Here is an 18,755-nt window from a genome sequence, read left to right as displayed (position 1 = left end):
TTTTAGCTGTATGACCAACCTTCTACTAGCATTTGATGAATGCTGATTTGTTGCAAGTTTGTACTCCTGTTAATAAATTCTTTGGGTTCTTTGATCCTGTATAGTTAAAAAGAAAAAGAAAATGTAGAGAAATGAAGAAAAACATTTAAATATGCGTTTCAAGATATCAAATGTGCATACAATATTTTTTGTGTGCCTACAATCTTTTAACATATATTTTTAAAAATTACACAAGAAACATGTGTCATTGTTACATACGTTATAAAGATTTTGTTGATCTTTCAAAAACAAAAAATAGATTGTGTTGATATACTTTGTTAAAGAAAATTCTTCCACTTTAACAATCTCTACGCCTATAGTCCTTTTTGACTAAATTACAACGGTTTTAGCCAATTTTTTCAAATCTGTCATATCTAACATTCGGAAATAAATTGTCTGCTCATTTAATTTTTGAAGACTTTGATGTTTTCATATAATTTTAAAATTCATATTTAAAACGGAATTGCATTTTATAATTTGTTTCGACAAATAACTTAACTGTATTTTTAAGTACTTAATTACTATTTAAAAAAAACTTACGCATATCTCCATTTTTTGTATTTTCAAAACTATAGTAATGGAGGAAATAGAGTGAATAGAAAACGAAGAGGATCCTATCCCACTTTATTGATCTTTTCTGTGATGGTGCTGAAATACTTGGAAATTGTCTCTTTTTTTTTTTTTTTCTCCTTATTTTTAGATTTTCAGTCCATAGAGTAGCCTTTAAATTCCGACCTTTAGCAATATTTTAAGTACTCTGCCGTTTCTAAAAATTGAAAATTGTTTCCTTATAATTTTTTTTGTTCAAAGAGTCTTGTACTTTTTTTTTGGTTAAATTCCAATGTTTAACCTATTTTTTCATCTATTTTCTAAGATCTTTGTCATTTCTAGAAATTACTGAATTCAATTGTGTCTACTCTACTTAAACAACTCAACCAAACATACCCCTTATTCAACATTGCAATCGGGCCAACTGGCCAAAGTGCTCCCTTGTTCATACTCTTATACAGACTGGAAATCAATACACACATTTGAGAGAGCTAAAGTGCTCCCTTGTTCGTAAAAAATAATGGGTTATGAACAGTAAAATAGCCACATACATGGCAAAAAATTAACACAAATGAGGCCAGGGAAGAGGGTATTACAAAGGAGAGAGTAGAGAGACAACATTTGCTCAGGTTGAATAGGTACAGCTGGAAGCAAAAGAAAAATACTTACAAAAAAAATTATGGAGTGGTGTCTTGATAGAGTATATCACTTGAAACGTTTCTATGCAGTCCTGAAACCCTTCCTAGTATCCATGGTGGTACACTCAATCATGTATTAAGAATACGTGCAGATGTCAGCTCCCTTCCAACCCGGTGGTTTCTACGGTTTTGGTTGATCACGGTCTGCTGAATAGATAGATATACTCACTCCCCAGTGTCGCAATAATTGAATCATGATGGGGCCTTCAAGGATACAGTTACAACTTTGAGTGTTGTCTCCAAGGGCACCCACTGTCAAAAGCATGTTCTAACACATCCTCCATTCGTTTCGCAAGCAGTATCTGTATATTCATTTCATTGGTGAGTTATTAGGGATGATAAATGTAAAACATAAAAATAAGCAGGGACATAGTCCACAGTGTCTTTCAAAACATTCTATCGTGAAGACGGGACAAGAAATAGTGATAAATGTTTTGATATCAATTTGCCAAATATATGTCTAACCTAGTATCAAGTACTGAATATGCTCAGTTCACAACTACTACAAAATTGAGCAAAGGTGCAACAGAGTTTACCTCCAAATTGGCTAGCACCGATGGTGGTACTTCAACCAAGTCCTTTAAGTTCCTTTCAGGTAGGATGACTCTCTTAATACCATATCGATGTGCAGCTAGTATCTGTGAAGATTGATAAAATCAGATCATGCCACTTTTTAATCATAAGCAATTTTTCTGTCACCGAAGATTGTTAATTTTTATATGATGTATGCATTTAAGCCAGGTATAAAAGGTATTCATATATAGTGATCAGAGAGTTATCTGGTTTATTGTTTTCTTGTCACCGGCGGTTGCACTAGTTAGCTTACTGTAGGGAGACAGCAAGTATTAGAATTTGAGTTGGACCTAACTCAACCCCTACAAAACCAGCTTGTAAGGTGATGATCGTCCCCTCTTATAAACTTATGTTCAGGCCATAGAGGACTCTTAACACCCCCCTTTACATAGAGGACTGGACATCCGGAGCATGACCTAATAGCTGGGACCTGATAGCAGGTTCCTGAACAAATCTTGCATAGAATCTAATACTATTTTAGAATTAGGGTTGACCCTAACTCGATCCCTACAAAACTGGCTTGTAAAGTGATGATTGCCCCACTTATAAACTTATGTTCAGGCCATATCTCATTGAATGTGTGACTCTTGACAGTAAGTTACCAACCAGAAAGTCCTAATATCCACCATTCATAAGCATTGAGGTGCTTAATTATGCATGCCGTGCAATAATGAAATTACTTCACTGATGGTTTTATAACAGTACCAACCAATAAATGCAAACCAATTGCATATTTGCTACTAACTATGTGTGGCATTATCCTTAACATTCAGTAGAAAGTTTATATTGGCCATAAAAACGCAAGAAACATACCTTATCCTTGATACCACCAACAGGTAGTACTAGACCCCTCAAAGTCATCTCTCCAGTCATAGCGGTATCAGATCTCACTTTTCTCTGACTGAAAAGTGAAACCAAAGCTGTGACTAAAGTCACACCAGCTGAAGGCCCATCTTTAGGTACTGCACCTGCAGGGAAATGTATATGTATATCACGACCCTCCAACAGACTAATGCTCTCCGCAGCAGCCAGTTTGAGATCAGTCGCTCTTGCTCTCACCTATAAATCAAGTTTTCACAGTCAGTGAAATAATTTACATGTCTTGAATTAATACAAACAACAACTTCTGTGAACATGTAACAATGAGATGGCAACTATTCAAATGCACACAAACTTGAGCTAGCCAATTATCATTGGCACACATGTCATAAAGATGGAATTTAAATGACTAAGTTTTAGTCTCAAAATGGAAGAAAGTGTCGCTCCTACACTTTGCACACTTAAATGTGTATGTGTGTGTCCATGCACACACACATGGTTATTAGCCTGATACAAGTAACACGAAACAAATTTTCTGGACAGGCATACATGAAACATATCATTCTAGTGAACATAAAAGAACAACCCAAGCACGATAAAAGTGGGTTGAAACTTATTTAGATGTAGTTGGTTACCCATGTTAGTGCAATTTGAGCTGATTCTTTGATCACATCACCAAGCTGTCCAGTAAGATGCAGTTCACCCTTCCCTACCATTGTTGAAGCCTCCACAAACTGAACTTCTCCACCAACAGAAGTCCAAACCAGCCCGACAGATATCCCAGGGGTTACAACACGTTCTGCTGTTTCTCTTCCATCAAACTTTGGAGGCTGCATTTGATGAAATCAACCAATTAGGCATTCCTCACCTTGCATATTATAAAATGTAATTTCCATTGCAGATTGCTTATGCAAGATCTTTTTCAAGATGGCTTCATACACAAGGTACTCATTCACCTTTTATATCAGAGCCACAGTGTAAAAGCACATTTTAACATGACATTGCATTCACAGGACTTGCATAAACAGAAAATGTAATTGCCCAAGGTAAAACGCGAAGTTATAAGGCAAACTTTAGAGCTGTAGATCCCAGTTGCTGAGGGACGGCCAACAATTTTTCATAGAATTTAATTTATCAATTTTTTGGATGGGGGTTGGATGGGTATTTTTTGAAGCTTCAATTGAAAACAAGCAGAAATTTGCATAGAAATTACCCCAAGCACTTTTTCAACCATAGCTTCATCAACAACCAATGGAGAGGTGATCCTAAATGTGTTTGAAATGTCACGGTTGTTGACACCCATTGGTATCACTTCCATTTCCACTTCAGCGCTATCGACAAGTCTGTTTTCCAGAAGTGGAGTAGTAAGTCCCTCTACTCCTTTGCTAAGTGGAACAACTTGTTCTTGCTCTGCTACTCTCACTGCAGCAGCACGAGCAAGGGCAGCTAGACTCCTTTCCAAACTTCGAACACCAGCTTCCCTGGTGTATCTCTGGATAACAAGTTGCACCATCGCCTGCATCAACGAAGTTGCCAGTTAAAGCCCTATAGAACAGAATTTCTTTCTAAGACAACAACCTGAATAAAAGAGTTTATGTGCAATTATACAGTATATCTTGCACAATTTTCTTAGTTTTATTGGGTTATTTTACCATCAAGGTCAATATAGAAGAAGAGAACACAGCACCAGGGCAGGGTCTACTAAAGAGACTTTTAATGCTCAAATAACAAAATGTTTTGGTGTAAAACATAGAAAACATTAATTTTCCAATATTATGCGGACTGGACAAAGAGATGCTACATGGATAGCTATGGTAGTGAATTTCTAGCCCATACATTTAAACCCAGGTAAACTTAACAATAAATCACATGTTTTCTATCAGTAATTACCATACATTTAAACCCAGGTAAACTTAACAATAAATCACATGTTTCCTATCAGTAATAGAATATTGTGTTTGTTTTCTCATAAAACGGATAGCAACAAAATTATTTGCAATTGCACTGAATGAGAATAAACTTTTCATAGATTTCCTTTTATGTCGATAAATTAAATACCTTCGGAATTTGAAGAAACTCAGAACTCAATCCATGTTGGTCCAGAACTCTTGGAATCAAATGCTTCATGGCTATTTTGAGCTTTTCCTCGGGTGTATACCCAGGAAGCTCAATAACTTCCATCCTGTCAAGGAGGGGTGGAGGAATAGGTTGCGCCCTATTTGCCGTAGCAACAAAAATTACCTTGGATAGATCGAATGGAACATTCAAATAGCTGGATAACTTAAGGAACAACTATGGACTGTTTATTTATTGCAATAGAAGGAAAAAAAAAAGGTGGAAAAAATGAACTGGTTCTGGTGAAACAATGGATATATCAGGATAGGCAGAAAATTAACAAAATTTTCATAAAAAATGTTTACTAGTAAGATCAAGATTGCTAGGAAGATCATTATCATTGAAACTTCCCATGCAAATGGGCATAGGCATGTGGAATCTGCACAAAAATATACTGCTAGGAAGATCAAGATGAAAGTTAGAAACTTATTTACACTGTGAAAAACAAATATGAAGGCCGAGCTTGCGAGTAAAAATGCAATATAACTGGTGTCACAATAAAATTTAGGTACTGATTTCATATTACTCCATCTTCATAACAAAAAAGTATTTATATAAAATATTATAATTTATTAACTAAGACGAGAGGAAAACATATTGAAGAGTACAGGATACTGATCATTGAATGTTTTATTTTGTTCAGGATCAAGAACCTCAAGCAACGCTGAAGCTGGATCGCCGCGAACATCAGAACCTGTCTTGTCGATTTCATCTAGCAACATGACGGGATTGCAAACAGCTACTTTCTATCAGTCAAATATAAAAGTATCTATCAGTCACATTGCAGAAATAGTTGTCAGGACTAAGAAAATTATGGCCAGGAGGTCTCACAATCCTCCTAGAAACAAAGAATCATATGCCTAAATATAGAAAAAGAAGCAGAAACAAACAACGTCTTCAGAAGGTTTTCCTTCTCAGCCTGCTCATTGAACTCATGTTATCCTCTATTGAAATTTGAAAGAGTCTTAGATAGCATAGTTTTGTTTCTTAATCATTCGTTGCCGGTGTTGGCCCATGTTTAAACACCCCCATCTCATTTTCTTAATGAGAATTCATTGATGGATGAAATTCATAAGAAAATAGAGAGACCAAGTATGACATAGAGAATCTAGTCTGTCTCTTCCGTACTACTGTGCTGCAAAAGAATTAATAATCTATAATAACTGAACAAGAATTACGGTACCTGGAATCTATCTATCATTTGTACCTTAATCAGAAATACCTAATATTCACTAGGCCCTTCGACTCTAGTCTATTAAACCGAGACAACAACAAATGGTGAAAAGCATATAACAAGAAAATGATGGCATTCCATGTATCATAAAACCTACAGCCACTAATGCCTTCCTACAAACATTTGCAAATATAACTCAAATTAGACAATAATTACAGCTAATTAGCAGTATTTAAATTGAAATTTAACCTTCAGTCCATCTATAAGCCTCCCTGGCATGCTTCCAATGTATGTTCTCCTATGTCCTCTAATATCAGCCTCATCCTTGACTCCACCAAGGGATATGCGCACAAATTTTCGGTCCAGAGCAGCAGCAATAGAAGATGCCAATGATGTTTTCCCAACACCAGGAGGTCCAACGAAGCACAACACAGGACCTCTTGCATCTGGCTTAAGCTGTGATGGATACATTCAAATCAGAATTATCAGATACACGAAATTGTAGAGCAGTAGATATTTATAAGGAGGCATAGTAATAGGGTATTGACAACCTTACGAACGGCTAGGTATTCAATGATCCGCTGCTTGACCTTCTCTAAACCATAGTGATCATTGTCCAGGCGTTCCTGTGCAGCTCTTAAGTCCAGTTCAAGCTCTTTGCTGGCCTTCTGCCATGGAAGATCAGCAAGAAGTTCCAGGTAAGCCCGTGAACTGCTATACCCAGGTTGCTGAGGCTGCATCTTTTTCAGTCTCCTGAGAGAATTACAAAAAAAATCAACCGAGTGCCTTCACTATGAATGACATGAATTCAAATAATGTCATAGTTTTTGTTATAAATATATAGCCATATCTGTAGTTATTAGGCATATATTTTATAATTATGTATAATCATTGTATTCGGCCTATTAATCAGGAATGATAGGTATAGCATATTCTACAACATCCAACGCAACATCCTCATCTCTGCATCACTTAATTTATTTTCGTCTTGGTTCTTTAACAGCCCAACACTCTGTCCCATCCCATACAACATCGCCGGTCTTACAGTTGTGCCATAAAGCCTGTACAAGCATAATAGTGTTTGTACTCTTTACACAATTAAACTATTTTCAGAATTACTTTCTGCATAAGAATGTGCAATAGCATGAAGTGAACCTTCTATCACTCATTGAACTTGCATAATTAGCATTAGTGCCAGCTTCCACCTCTTTTGAATCAGTGTGCCCTCACTGGAGTGGCTTTTAAGATAATGGAGAATGTCAGAACATGAAGCGCATTTTGCTATTTAAATGAGGACTGTACTAGATGAATTGAAAATATAGTATTGAGGCCTTAAGAAGTTGTTTTGTGACAATAAATCGACTATCAATATTGCTAATAATTCAGTAATTACGTTCAACATGACAAGACAAAATATATTAAAAATTTAAAATAGATCGACACTTCATCAAGGTAGAGGGATATGGCCTAAATGAAGTTCATAAATTTTGGACAATCTTCACCTTACAGACCGGTTTTGTAAGATTGAATTATGCCTAAAATCTAAGAATTTGCAACTATGATTTTGTTCATAAGTACCTTAACTCTCGAAGTGAAAGCTTCCAGACATTTTGTGGCATTCCTGCACTTTGCATCTTCCTTTCCAGGGCAGCCAGGTCATCCTCCTCATCATCATTATCACCAAGTTCCTCTTTTATAGCCTTCATCTGAATATATTTTTCACACAATAATATAAGAGCAGTCCAATCAGATAAAGTCCCAAACAAGACAATATATAAAAACAAAATTAAATGCTCCTCTGCAGCAGAACTGGCCAAGAGTCCAAGACTTTCAAAATCCTTGGTATAACATATCACCATTTACACAGTGCTTCCATACATAATATTAAAGACACTTTAATTTCTATTTTTCTTTTCTCGAAGAAAACTTGTGTAATTACTCAGTGCCGAAATGTATGTTATCATAGTACCATTTAACTACAGCTAGTAGCTTGAGGCCCTCTCAGAAAAATCAGAAGATACGACAATAACAATTTGAGCAACAAAGATGGCACCGATCATGATAAACAAACTTGCATTCGAACAATGAGACAAGTTGAGGCACTATAGTTTTCCACAAGACATTGTTTTTCATAGCTGGATGATAAGCCTATATTGTCCTAAATACAGACATAAAAACTTACATATACAAACGAAGTCTCAAATATTAGATAAATCAGTGCTTCAGCTAGGCTAAGGGAATTGTTTAGAGGGATTTCCCATCTGAAATCACCGTCACTGTTTTTTTTAGCTTGGAACATGTAGTTCAGTACAGCATAAATCTTTATCAATGTTTCCCCTATACTCTAATTCGCATTTGAAATATATATCACAGAATGTTGAGAAAGCTAACCTGTTGGCGCAGAAGAAATTCTTTTTGAGATTTTGACAATTGTCCTTCAACTTTTTGTGTAATTTTCTCAGCTACACGTATTGACTGTTGGCAGTAGACAAAAGTGGAATCAAAAGACAAGTAGTGGGAAATAAACCTCACAGGAAGCATCATTAAATCTATCACTTGCCTGTAAGTGCCTGTCAACCAATTCAGTTGCTTTTGAAAGCCTCACTTTAGCATCGACAGAATCCAACATTGATAATTGTTCTTCAAAACTTATCTCAAAGCTAGCAACAAATATATCAGCCAACTTGTGAACAGGAACAGTCTCCAAAAGAACTTTCGTCCTTCCACCAGTACTTTGTTTCTATAAATAAGAAAAACGGTAGCTATTAATTCCAACCAATTGGACTATGAACAGCCTATCAATAAGTATGTCCACAGGCAATATTTCATATATTAAAGGAATACTTGCAATCATGGATTTTAAAATGATATTCTTCAACCATCTACATCAGCATGCCAGGCGCTTTTGTTGATCAATGCTCAAACACCGTTTCCACGAATTTATGTTTGTAGCCAAGGTATTTATGTGATACTGTTACAAGCTTTTACCTGCTCCAGAACAGAAATAAGCTCCATGGCAGTTGCTTTAAATTGACGTGACAACATTATGAAATCCGGGTCATGCTCCACCTGTTCCATCTCTAGATTAGAAAAATGGAAGCAACTCAGCATCTTCAAAGATAAATAGGCAGCATGACGATGACACTTAGAAGTCATTGAATCTGATCTTTAACATATGTTCTAAATAGGAAAATTTTGCATCATATAAATCTTAAACTTATCTCAAATTAGAATAAAAACCTATTAGCTTCTCACACAGAATAACATTTTTTAGCTTATGTGCTAATTATTAACCGTGCTTATGCTTTGATGATCTATGCATTCATAACACAATAACGAGAAAGTAAAAACTCAATTTCAGAATATTTACATCCAGTAAGTGCAGACATATGTCCCGACAAAGTGGTGTAATGTTACACAGCTATTACTATATTCTTAAATTGGTTCCCCACACCCACCAGTCGAAGAAAAGCAGAACAATGTTCGAAAGTAACATGCCGAGCTATACACAAACTTGTGTTACTATAACAGGAGAAAATGAATAGTTACCAGTCTTAGTCATCTCAAGGGAAGATATTCTAGCAGTATGGTATGTTCCTCTTGTGTTTAGTTCCTGGACATTAAATCTGCACAAACCTTCAAGAACAACTATATATGTGACCCTCCCACTTGGTTTCTCCACTCCCCTCGATAAGTGTAATGCTCGAGCAGCTACCCCCCTGGATTCATTTCACAATTTCATTTCTCAAAAATCCACAAAGATTACTGATACAACATTATCAGGTAAGATGCTCAAATGAACTATATCAAATTCTTAAAATGAGCCATACTACCTGTTATGCCAATGAACAACATCATTCTGAACTTTGGCATTAGAATCTGACGAACCACCATGAACTTTGGAAGTTTGATCTATAGAATCTGATACAGTGGAACCCAGTTGCTTGGTTTCAGCAGAAGCAGCAGTATCACGTACTGGCAAGATGCCAATCATCCCTTTCTCTTCTCTTTGCCACAGTTCTTGTTCCACCAACTTCACACTACATTCAATAAGGAAACATTCTCAGAATCCACTATTACAACATTTTTCGTGAAAAAATAAAAAAATCACTTTTTAAAACAAAATAATCACTTTTTAAGAACTTTTCATTCCCTTGATACATATTTTCCACAAAAAAATTATAAAAACTTCTTTAAAAAGTTACCTTTCTTCTTATTAACGAACACAAAATAGCTTCCGCCTTTTGAAAAAGTATCAAAATCACTTTTTTTTTAATAACCCATGTCACAAAAAATTAATCTTTAAATTATTGAGTATCAAAATCACTTTTTTTAAAATCCGTAACAAAGGGGTCCTGAATTGAATTGAAGAAGTATCTACCTGGTAGGTGAAGTGCAGCGAATTCGAATGATAGCACCAGGTAAGAGAACTTTGTTCCTGAAAGGAAGTATTGCTAAACGACTCGGAAGCTCAACCGAATCCGCCATGTTTTCTGATCAAAGAGAAAAAGAGAGAATCGAAATCGCTTAAATTAGGTAAAATACTTTTTAAGTCGATTTTGCAGTGGCATGTTCTAAATTGGGGCTTTTATTTTGATTTCAGTGTAAAATTGGAGTGTAGTGTATTGAAATGAAATAATGGATGATGTTTATGTTTATCCAATTCAATCCAAAATAATAACTAATTTTTATTCATATGGTTGTAATTTAATTGGTGTTGCTGCTTTTTTGGATTTTGAATTGGATATTTTTTGGATTTTTGTGGTCCTGTCTTGTTGCACCAACTACCTTACCAACATTTTTAAATTTTAATATTCATTGTTCATACTTGGTCCATCGTCCAATATTAATCATCATTTTCTCAACTTTAAGGAATGATTATTTTATCATTAAACTAATCTAGAAGATATTCTGCTTTCTTCTTGTTTTTTTTTTTGGCTTAATTCTATATTAGTCAAGTTAGGTTTGTTTTAAAATTTCGTTTGGGTTTTGTCGGTTTTAAATATTTTAATTTGGTTTGTTAAGTTAGGAATGTTAGAAGAATAAGTTGATTTTGACTTAATGTTTTGTAAGATGTGTGATGTGTCTAATAGAAATTCAACATAAGGATGACATAAAAGCTCATTTTCATATTTAATTTTTTGTTTATTTTATATTTTATTTGGTGAGTTTTGTCGTATGTTTTAAAAGTTTTGATTTGAACCCTTATATTATTAAAGGTAAGATTGATTGGTCTCGTCTCGTATGCTAAGCCTTGACTTAGCATTGTCCAGATCATGTGATATGGTTTTCCAATCACAAATATATACAAATAAGCAGAGTTAATCACAAGAGCAAATTAATATAAATAGTTTTTTTTTTTTTAAATTCTTTGACAAAGATTATTTTGCAAGCTTATGTTAACCAGAAGCAAACAAGAGCAAAAAAACATACAACAACTTATATTAGTTCACTATCAACTTGAGGCATGTGCCTAGTTTCTTCTCTTTTAGTAGAGTTTTTCCACTGTTCAACACTAAATAAAATCTTGTAAATGTCTTATGAATGTCACTCAATTTATACATGCACTATCAACTTGATCTAACTATGCATGCACACCCATGCTCCTCTAACTACCGCTCACCACCGCTACATCAAACCCCTAATCACATCCTTATCTAATAACTGCTTACATTCCACGACAAACCAAATCACTCTTTGCTCTTCCAAACACATTTTCTTATGGCTATTACTTTTCACATCTTATGACCTTCTCACATGCACTATTTTTTTATGTTTTTTTTTTTTTTTATAAAAAAAATGCCCTGAGATTTTTTGGATTATAAATCCAAAATAGGATTTCCCTATCATTTTTAAGTGGAAAATGAGTTTTTCACCTATTCAAATTATACAATCCGAACACAATAATTAGTTTGAATATCATTTTCTGTACACCCTAAATAATAGGGTGGATACTTTATTTTTTTCGATTATAAAATCCAAACACCTCATGTATCCCCTTTTATGCCGAGAATTCAACGAAAAATCAATTCGAATTATATAATACAAAGTGCAACAACACAAAGACTGACTTTGTAACAGGTATAACCAATTTGAGAACCATACTAATAATCCTAACCCTTATTCTTGTGTTTTACGTCATTGTTAGCTGCTCTTACCGTGTCTTAGTTGACAATCCAATTTTAAAACTACTTGATCGAATTGCTCTAAAACTTGCTCACAAAACTAGGAAAAATGAGTTGTTCTTGTAGTGTCTCAATTGACAATTCAATTTTCAAGCTACTCGATTGAAGTACTCCAAAACTTTTTATATATTTTTTCAATCATTTTTTACTTTAATTTTGGTGGTTTTTAAGTAAAATTTGCAACTACTGAAATGAGAGATATTTTGATTATTTCATATATATAAGCACATTTCGAATTCTATAATTTGAGCAAAAAGTATTTTAAAAAGAAAAAAAAAAAAAAAAAAAGGATGCGAGAGAAACATAGGGAAAAAAGTAATTATCTTCTCAAATCTCATCCTACAAAATCAAAGTCAACCGAAAGTGCTATTTTGAAAACAAAGGGGCCAAAATCAACTGTTTAAGAAACCTATGAGACCAAAAGTGCAATTTAGCCAAAATTAATCTCATATCTTCAATTTTTGAAAAGTCATTGAACAATACTAGCACAAAACGCATTTCAATTTGATAAAGTTCACGTGATTTTCACCAAATCACTTCAATTCCCGTTTCTATTTGGTAAAATTCATCTCAATGTCGTGAGACATACGTTCAACCAATGATTAATTTTTTTTTGTTGACAAAACCCAATGATTAAATTTTAAAAATAGAGTAAATTATGTTCTTGCGATTCGTTTAACTTTGGTCCTGATCAAATTCTCTCTGAAATTATAATGAAATGATGCTAATTGAATTGCAATTTTATTAGTGTCAATTGTCAACCAAGAAAAGAAGTCCGCACAAAACTTGTTACTATACACAATCCAATAAACTGCCACCTCAGCCACAAAATATAATTTTCAAATCACGTGCCACGAATCAGCCAAATCTTTAGGGAGTGGGCCCCAGTTGTGCCACATGTGGCTTTCAAAAATAAAAAGCCAAAAGCGTCTTTGCAGACCACACATCAGCAACACAAGGATATAAATGGATAATTTGTATGTGAGCGTTCGAAGTTGCCACTTGGTGCTTTTCTGGAACAGCAAGCAAACAACATATATCACATAACGAATCAGTGAATCAGATAGAATATACGTACACTGCATTATACCCATTCATGTCGATGTGGCATACTGTAAAGAAGTAATAATCACAAGAAAAACATAGCCTCCACCTTGCATTACTGTCTTCTTTTTGTTTGTATGCATGTATTGTCATCTTCAGAAAGGCACATGCACAGATACAGAAGCTCCAGGGAGATTAAGACAAATATCAGACTACGGTGATTGTAACTGAGCGTGAGGGCCATCACGGACCCTCTTGGGCTTCCAGTCAGATTCTTCCTTGGTTTGTCGTAGAGCCACAAAATGCAGAGCATCACTCTGTACTTGATAGATGTTACAGGTCCATGGATATGAATCAGGTGCAGACCAAACCTTTTGATCTTCAAACTGTGTTTCCTCAACCAGAGACTCAGCAATACAGTGAACAAGATCAGGTTCTGGTTCCATATAGCCAGCAACAGCAACACATCCAGGTGACACAAATCCATCTGGTGCCCGTGGGTGCCAAATTGACACTGGACTGACATAGTCTTCTAAGCAATTTCTCCATACCTACAGAGGGTGTCAAACCGTTCTTTAGGTGATGTGACATGAAACCTAAAGTCTACTCTATCATGATAGCATTGTTACTAGCACAGACATTTGGAACAACACAGCAGAAAAATAACCGATTATAGGGGCAGTTAAATAATCCCTTGTCAAAGTGCCTAAGTAATTGGTTATTGAGTAACACATCCAATGGTGTTGCCAGACTCATTTCATTTAAAAACCAAGGATAAAACTATCAGCCATTGACCGATTGGAAGACAATTGTATTTAAATGATGAAAACCTCTCCTTGAGTACAGACATGAAACATCTGCTACTTTTGAGGGCGCAGTATTTCTTAATCAACCACTTAGAACGGTTCATTTTATTTTGACCCCCAAGCATATTCTTAACTTAACAATGAAATATCACAACAAACCTTGATGTAAGCATATACTTAACAACGAAATATCAGAACAAACCTTGATGTTACCGGTTTTAAAAAAAAAGAAGAGAAACAATAAGAATTATGACCACAACAAATGGATACTAATTTGATAAAAGACCTAAATAATAACTCCTAATCCTAAATAACTAGGAAACTGAGGAAAAAAAAATGATAATAATTAAGTAACGAAGAAGCTAATCCTACAAAATATACTAAGATATTCTAAAACTGATCCTAGGATATAACTAAAATACTTAATAATATAAAAAATAGTCCGAAATATTTCATTTATTCGAACACACCTTCAAGTTAAAGCTGACAAAGTTTCAAGTTTATTACAAATATATCTCCTTTTTTAAGAGATAATATAAAACCATATATACATAGACCCAAAGAGATATCTTGGATAAACCAATGGTGAACACCAGAATGACCGGCCAATAAAATTCATGCCAAAGAACAAACCACTAAACTCCAAGTGAAGAAACAACTTTCGAATTTCATGAATAGTAGGCAAATCGTACTTATACTAAGCGAACACTTACAAAAAACTAAAGCCCAAACTAGAAGACATCAAGTTGAAGCTTACTTATCTTTAACCTTAACACAAATATACACTTCAAAAGAGAAAATATAATACCTAACATAAACAAACCTAAAAAATATATTGGAGAAACCAACAAAGAACGCTAGAACAATTAATCTTTGTGCCGAAGAACAAACCACCAGAAAACCAACTAGGAGATAATCAAGGATTAAAAACTGATCCTAAAAAATCAACTAAAACTTCCTGACATAGTATCAAAGATATTTCAAATACTCTAACAAAAATATCTCTGTTGGTTGAGGGAAACATATTTCTTTGTCAACACCTGAGAACAATTTATTTTGTTATAATCTCCTGTTAGAATATACTAGTATTAGCTACTTTGTAAAGCTTTGTTAAATAGCTTAGATATACTAGTGTTAGCTTGTTCTGCAAGCTTTGTTAATATACTAGCACTAGCCCTCTCTTCAAGCTTTGTAACTGTCAACAATGGCACATTCAACCACAACAACAACAGCACCAACAGTTTCTTTATACAACAACACCAACAGTTTCTTTATACAACAACAACAACAACCAAGCCTTATCCCACTAAGTGGGGTCGGCTACATGGATCAAATGATGCCATAGTGTTCTATCATACACCAAATTTGGATCCAACTCATTGACCTCTAAATCCTTTCTAATGGTTTCTCTAATAGTTTTCCTAGGTCTTCCTCTACCTCTTTTAACTTGACTCTCCTCCATTTGATCTACTCTTCTTACCACGGCATCTACGGGTCTTCTCTCTACATGCCCAAACCATCTAAGCCTATTTTCTACCAGCTTTTCTACTATAGGTGCTACCCCCACTCTCTCTCTAAAGGTGTCATTCCTAATCCTATCCTGTGTCTAGTCTTACCACTCATCCAACGCAACATCCTCAGTTTCTTTATATTGCACGAAAATAGCATAACACCTGAGTGACAAAAATATAGCCCCTACCACCCCTCCATAAAAACAAAATATTAACCAACTATCTAGAAAAAAATCCAACAATAATGAAATCACATAAATGTTAAAATCTGAGTTCTGGAACCATCATTGTGGCACAAGTTTTACTACAGGTGTATTTTTTATGAGAGGTTGGAAAGAGAGAAGGAATTTTCTTGCTAGGAAGAGGAGAAATATGAGAGACAGGGATTAAAAATGTGGGGTCCACCAAAAATCCTTTCTCTCCATTCATGAGAGGAAATGGTTGGAGACATCACTTTATGTTTCCTTTTCCACTTTTATCCTCGGTGCTCAAAAGGAGTACAATATGGACGAGAGTATTTATGGTGCATTAAAAAAATTATAGTACTTCTCTCTTCTCTATTTATTCTCAAATTTTCTTATATCAAACATTACATCAAATCTCATCAATTTCTCACATCTTTCACCCGTCTTACACTCATTTGCACACACCTCTTTCTCTCTTTACACTTTATTCTTACAACCAAACATACTCTACTCTGGAGGTCCTTTGTTTCTTATACCACCTACTTTAAGCCGAAGGATCTCTCTCTTTCTCTCTCCAAAATTTTCGACGCCTGATTATATAGAAATGGAGCGATATGATTTGATATTTGCAATGTAAATTACTTTAACCCAGTACAATAAAACCTGAATTATTTGAAAGTAACCACTATACACGCTACTCAACATACGTTCACCACTCCAATAGCCTTGAAGTGGAAAAAAAAATCTACCGACTTTCAAGAGAAGAGTGCAAATTAAAACTTTTTCACTCTACCTATTCTTTTCCACCGACAAGTTTAGCCATAATGTTCTAATTTTGATTAACCTTCAATATTAACTCAAAGTTGTTCGATTTTTCTTTTCTCTCCTGCTAGACCTATGTTTCTTCACTGTTTTATAATCCTTCCCAAGCACATGTTTCTGCTAGGCATGTTTCTTTTCCTTTCCCTTTTGGCTTAACTGAACAGAGCTTGGGAACTACAAACAATCATCTCTTATCATAACTCGTAAGAGAAATTACTATGCATGCAAGTCAAGTTAGATTATTCAGTGAAATTGATGTGGGTCTATCAATGAAGTTGTAGGTTGCATCAAATAGGGAGTAAATCTTGTATGATTTAGTCAGACAGACGATAGTATGGTAATCTTTAACCAGCTGCTTCCATGTCCTTCCCCCTATGATACAAAAACGAACCGGAAACATTTGTATCTAAAACTAAAGAACTTAGCGGGGTTATGAATGTCTTGTCCATATTTACCATGGTTTTCCTCTATTTATTGTGGAGAATAGGTAAGGTATTATTCCTTTTCTGAAAGGACTAATGAAACTTGATTTTTTATCATATGAATGTTGTGACAAAAGTAACTTGCACTCTTAACATCAAGTATAACTTACAAGATCGTATCCCATGGGGAGAGCAAAAAATCCATCAATCTTGCGGTATACAGCAGCAACATTTGGAGGATGGACGCCAACACGAGAAATATCCCCGATAAATGTATACCTGAAAAGTAAGTGTTTTGGCATTACAAAATATACAATTATCAATTATGTAATTATCTCTAGTACAAAGGCATGCTGCTAGTACAAAGGCATGCTGTTTCTGTAATTTTGGAGAAATTACTTTCTTTTCTATTATACAAATAGAGCCATACAATGATAGAATATAAAAGCAGAATTTGTTGGGCAAAAACAACCAATCTATTACAACTAAAGAAAATATAATGGAGACAAAATAGGTACGAAAAAGACAAAGCCTTCTTTAGATATATGTATAATGGTTATTTAAGTTAAAAATAGAACTCAAAGTTCAACAATTAGAAGACTGACAGTGAAGACTTCGTCCTTTATTTAATATACCAAGAGAACTGCAACCTTTATACTTTGTCGCAATTATCACGTTTGAGAAGTTTCAGAAACAAAAATCTGATGCACTTTTTATCTACCTGAATGCTTATTTGCAGGACATGGTCAATTTATACAATTTTTTATAAATAATTTAATTTTCTTATCTCCTCACGTGATTTCCACCCTCACGTGGTATATATAACATCTTATTTTTCCTTCTTTAATAGAGAGTGCAGTACAAGTATAGATACAAATGAATTGTCTTTTGCATCACAACATACCATATTATACATAAGATTGTATTATCCAAAGTATTTATTCTCTCCTTTTCCCCCAGCCCTTACATTCAATGGTTTGTTTCCTTCTTTTGATTAAGATTAAAAGTCTAGAACTACTATGAATAAGAATCACTGATGTCTATTATACCACAATATATCATATTAACATAAGATTGTATTACCGTTAAGCCTAAAATCTAATATGGTATTAGAGCCACAAATCTAATATTAGATTTGTTGATGGGCCACCTGCAGATGCCCAGTCTTGCAAACTACACTCCAGATGTTCAGTCCTAGAGTATGTAGTTATAAGTGCAGGGAAACTCTTACTCCATGATCTAGCTTTTCTCCTTCCTAGAGTTAGGCTCAAACCCAAATTTTAAGACAATCCAAAGTATTTCGTCTCCTTTTCTCATTCCCTATCTAAATATTTTTAGCAATCTGCAACGTGGATTAAGTGAAGAGGAAAAAAAATTATACTTACCCATCTGGACATACAGGCCTCCAAATGCTACAAATTCCGCAATCTTGGGAGGTCTGAAACATAAAATGGCTCGTTATACTTGAACAATCAACTCAGTTTCAGAACCTCACGGCCCAGTGCATTCTTAAGCAATTTCACAAGAAATGTGTAAAGGAGAATAGCAAAGCACCTGTTTTCTGCATAATGAGCACCGGCCTTTGTATTCTTGTTCACTGCTCCATATCTTGGAAAAAGTAATGTTGTGTCTGACAAATCGCCTGTCATCAGATGCAGTGCTAAATGATGATATTTCTCTAGAAATAATAATGGCCTTATTTGGGATGCGTGGTTCTCTATCCACTTCAGTCCAGGAAAAGTATACATTTCGCTGACTTGAAGGAACCTGGAAGTGAGTATTCTATTAAAATTCAGTTCAACCAACTGAAATG

At 34.8% G+C, this 18,755-nt stretch overlaps 2 protein-coding genes across 7 annotated transcripts in view; both read right to left on the bottom strand.

Moving 5' to 3' along the window:
* Positions 1–970: 970 nt before the first annotated feature.
* LOC11430163 (lon protease homolog 2, peroxisomal) lies at positions 971–10,655 on the bottom strand. Of its 2 annotated transcripts, none has more exons than NM_001422924.1 (16): positions 10,349–10,655; positions 9,801–10,007; positions 9,517–9,686; positions 8,956–9,047; positions 8,528–8,707; positions 8,359–8,442; positions 7,546–7,673; positions 6,519–6,720; positions 6,217–6,423; positions 5,409–5,539; positions 4,737–4,950; positions 3,892–4,194; positions 3,314–3,508; positions 2,673–2,918; positions 1,823–1,924; positions 971–1,588 (listed from the first exon to the last, which is right to left on the bottom strand). In NM_001422924.1, the coding sequence occupies exons 1-16, from the start codon at positions 10,453–10,455 to the stop codon at positions 1,505–1,507; spliced, it is 2,652 nt and encodes an 883-aa protein (NP_001409853.1). In that variant the 5' UTR covers positions 10,456–10,655; the 3' UTR covers positions 971–1,504. The 2 variants fall into 2 exon arrangements, with proteins under 2 accessions (NP_001409853.1, XP_024639612.1); XM_024783844.2 differs by having other exon boundaries at positions 8,956–9,036.
* A 2,205-nt stretch (positions 10,656–12,860) lies between these two features.
* Positions 12,861–18,755, bottom strand: part of LOC11426962 (uncharacterized) — a 54,728-nt gene continuing 48,833 nt past the window's right edge. For 3 of the 5 annotated variants that reach the window (XM_003611372.4, XM_024784509.2, XM_039834400.1), the window contains 4 exons: positions 18,497–18,709; positions 18,328–18,380; positions 17,113–17,221; positions 12,861–13,747 (listed from right to left, as the gene is read on the bottom strand). In XM_003611372.4, coding sequence (XP_003611420.2) covers positions 13,409–13,747; positions 17,113–17,221; positions 18,328–18,380; positions 18,497–18,709 — 714 coding nt within the window. In that variant the 3' untranslated portion in view covers positions 12,861–13,408. The remainder of the gene's footprint in view (positions 13,748–17,112; positions 17,222–18,327; positions 18,381–18,496; positions 18,710–18,755) is intronic. The other 2 variants (XR_003012407.2, XR_003012408.2) reach the window with 2 other exon arrangements.

The sequence above is a fragment of the Medicago truncatula genome, chromosome 5 (assembly GCF_003473485.1).
Source record: "Medicago truncatula cultivar Jemalong A17 chromosome 5, MtrunA17r5.0-ANR, whole genome shotgun sequence".
NCBI lineage: Eukaryota > Viridiplantae > Streptophyta > Magnoliopsida > Fabales > Fabaceae > Medicago > Medicago truncatula.
The sequence above is the reverse complement of the archived record's forward strand: the minus strand, read 5'-3'. Positions and strand labels throughout refer to the sequence as shown.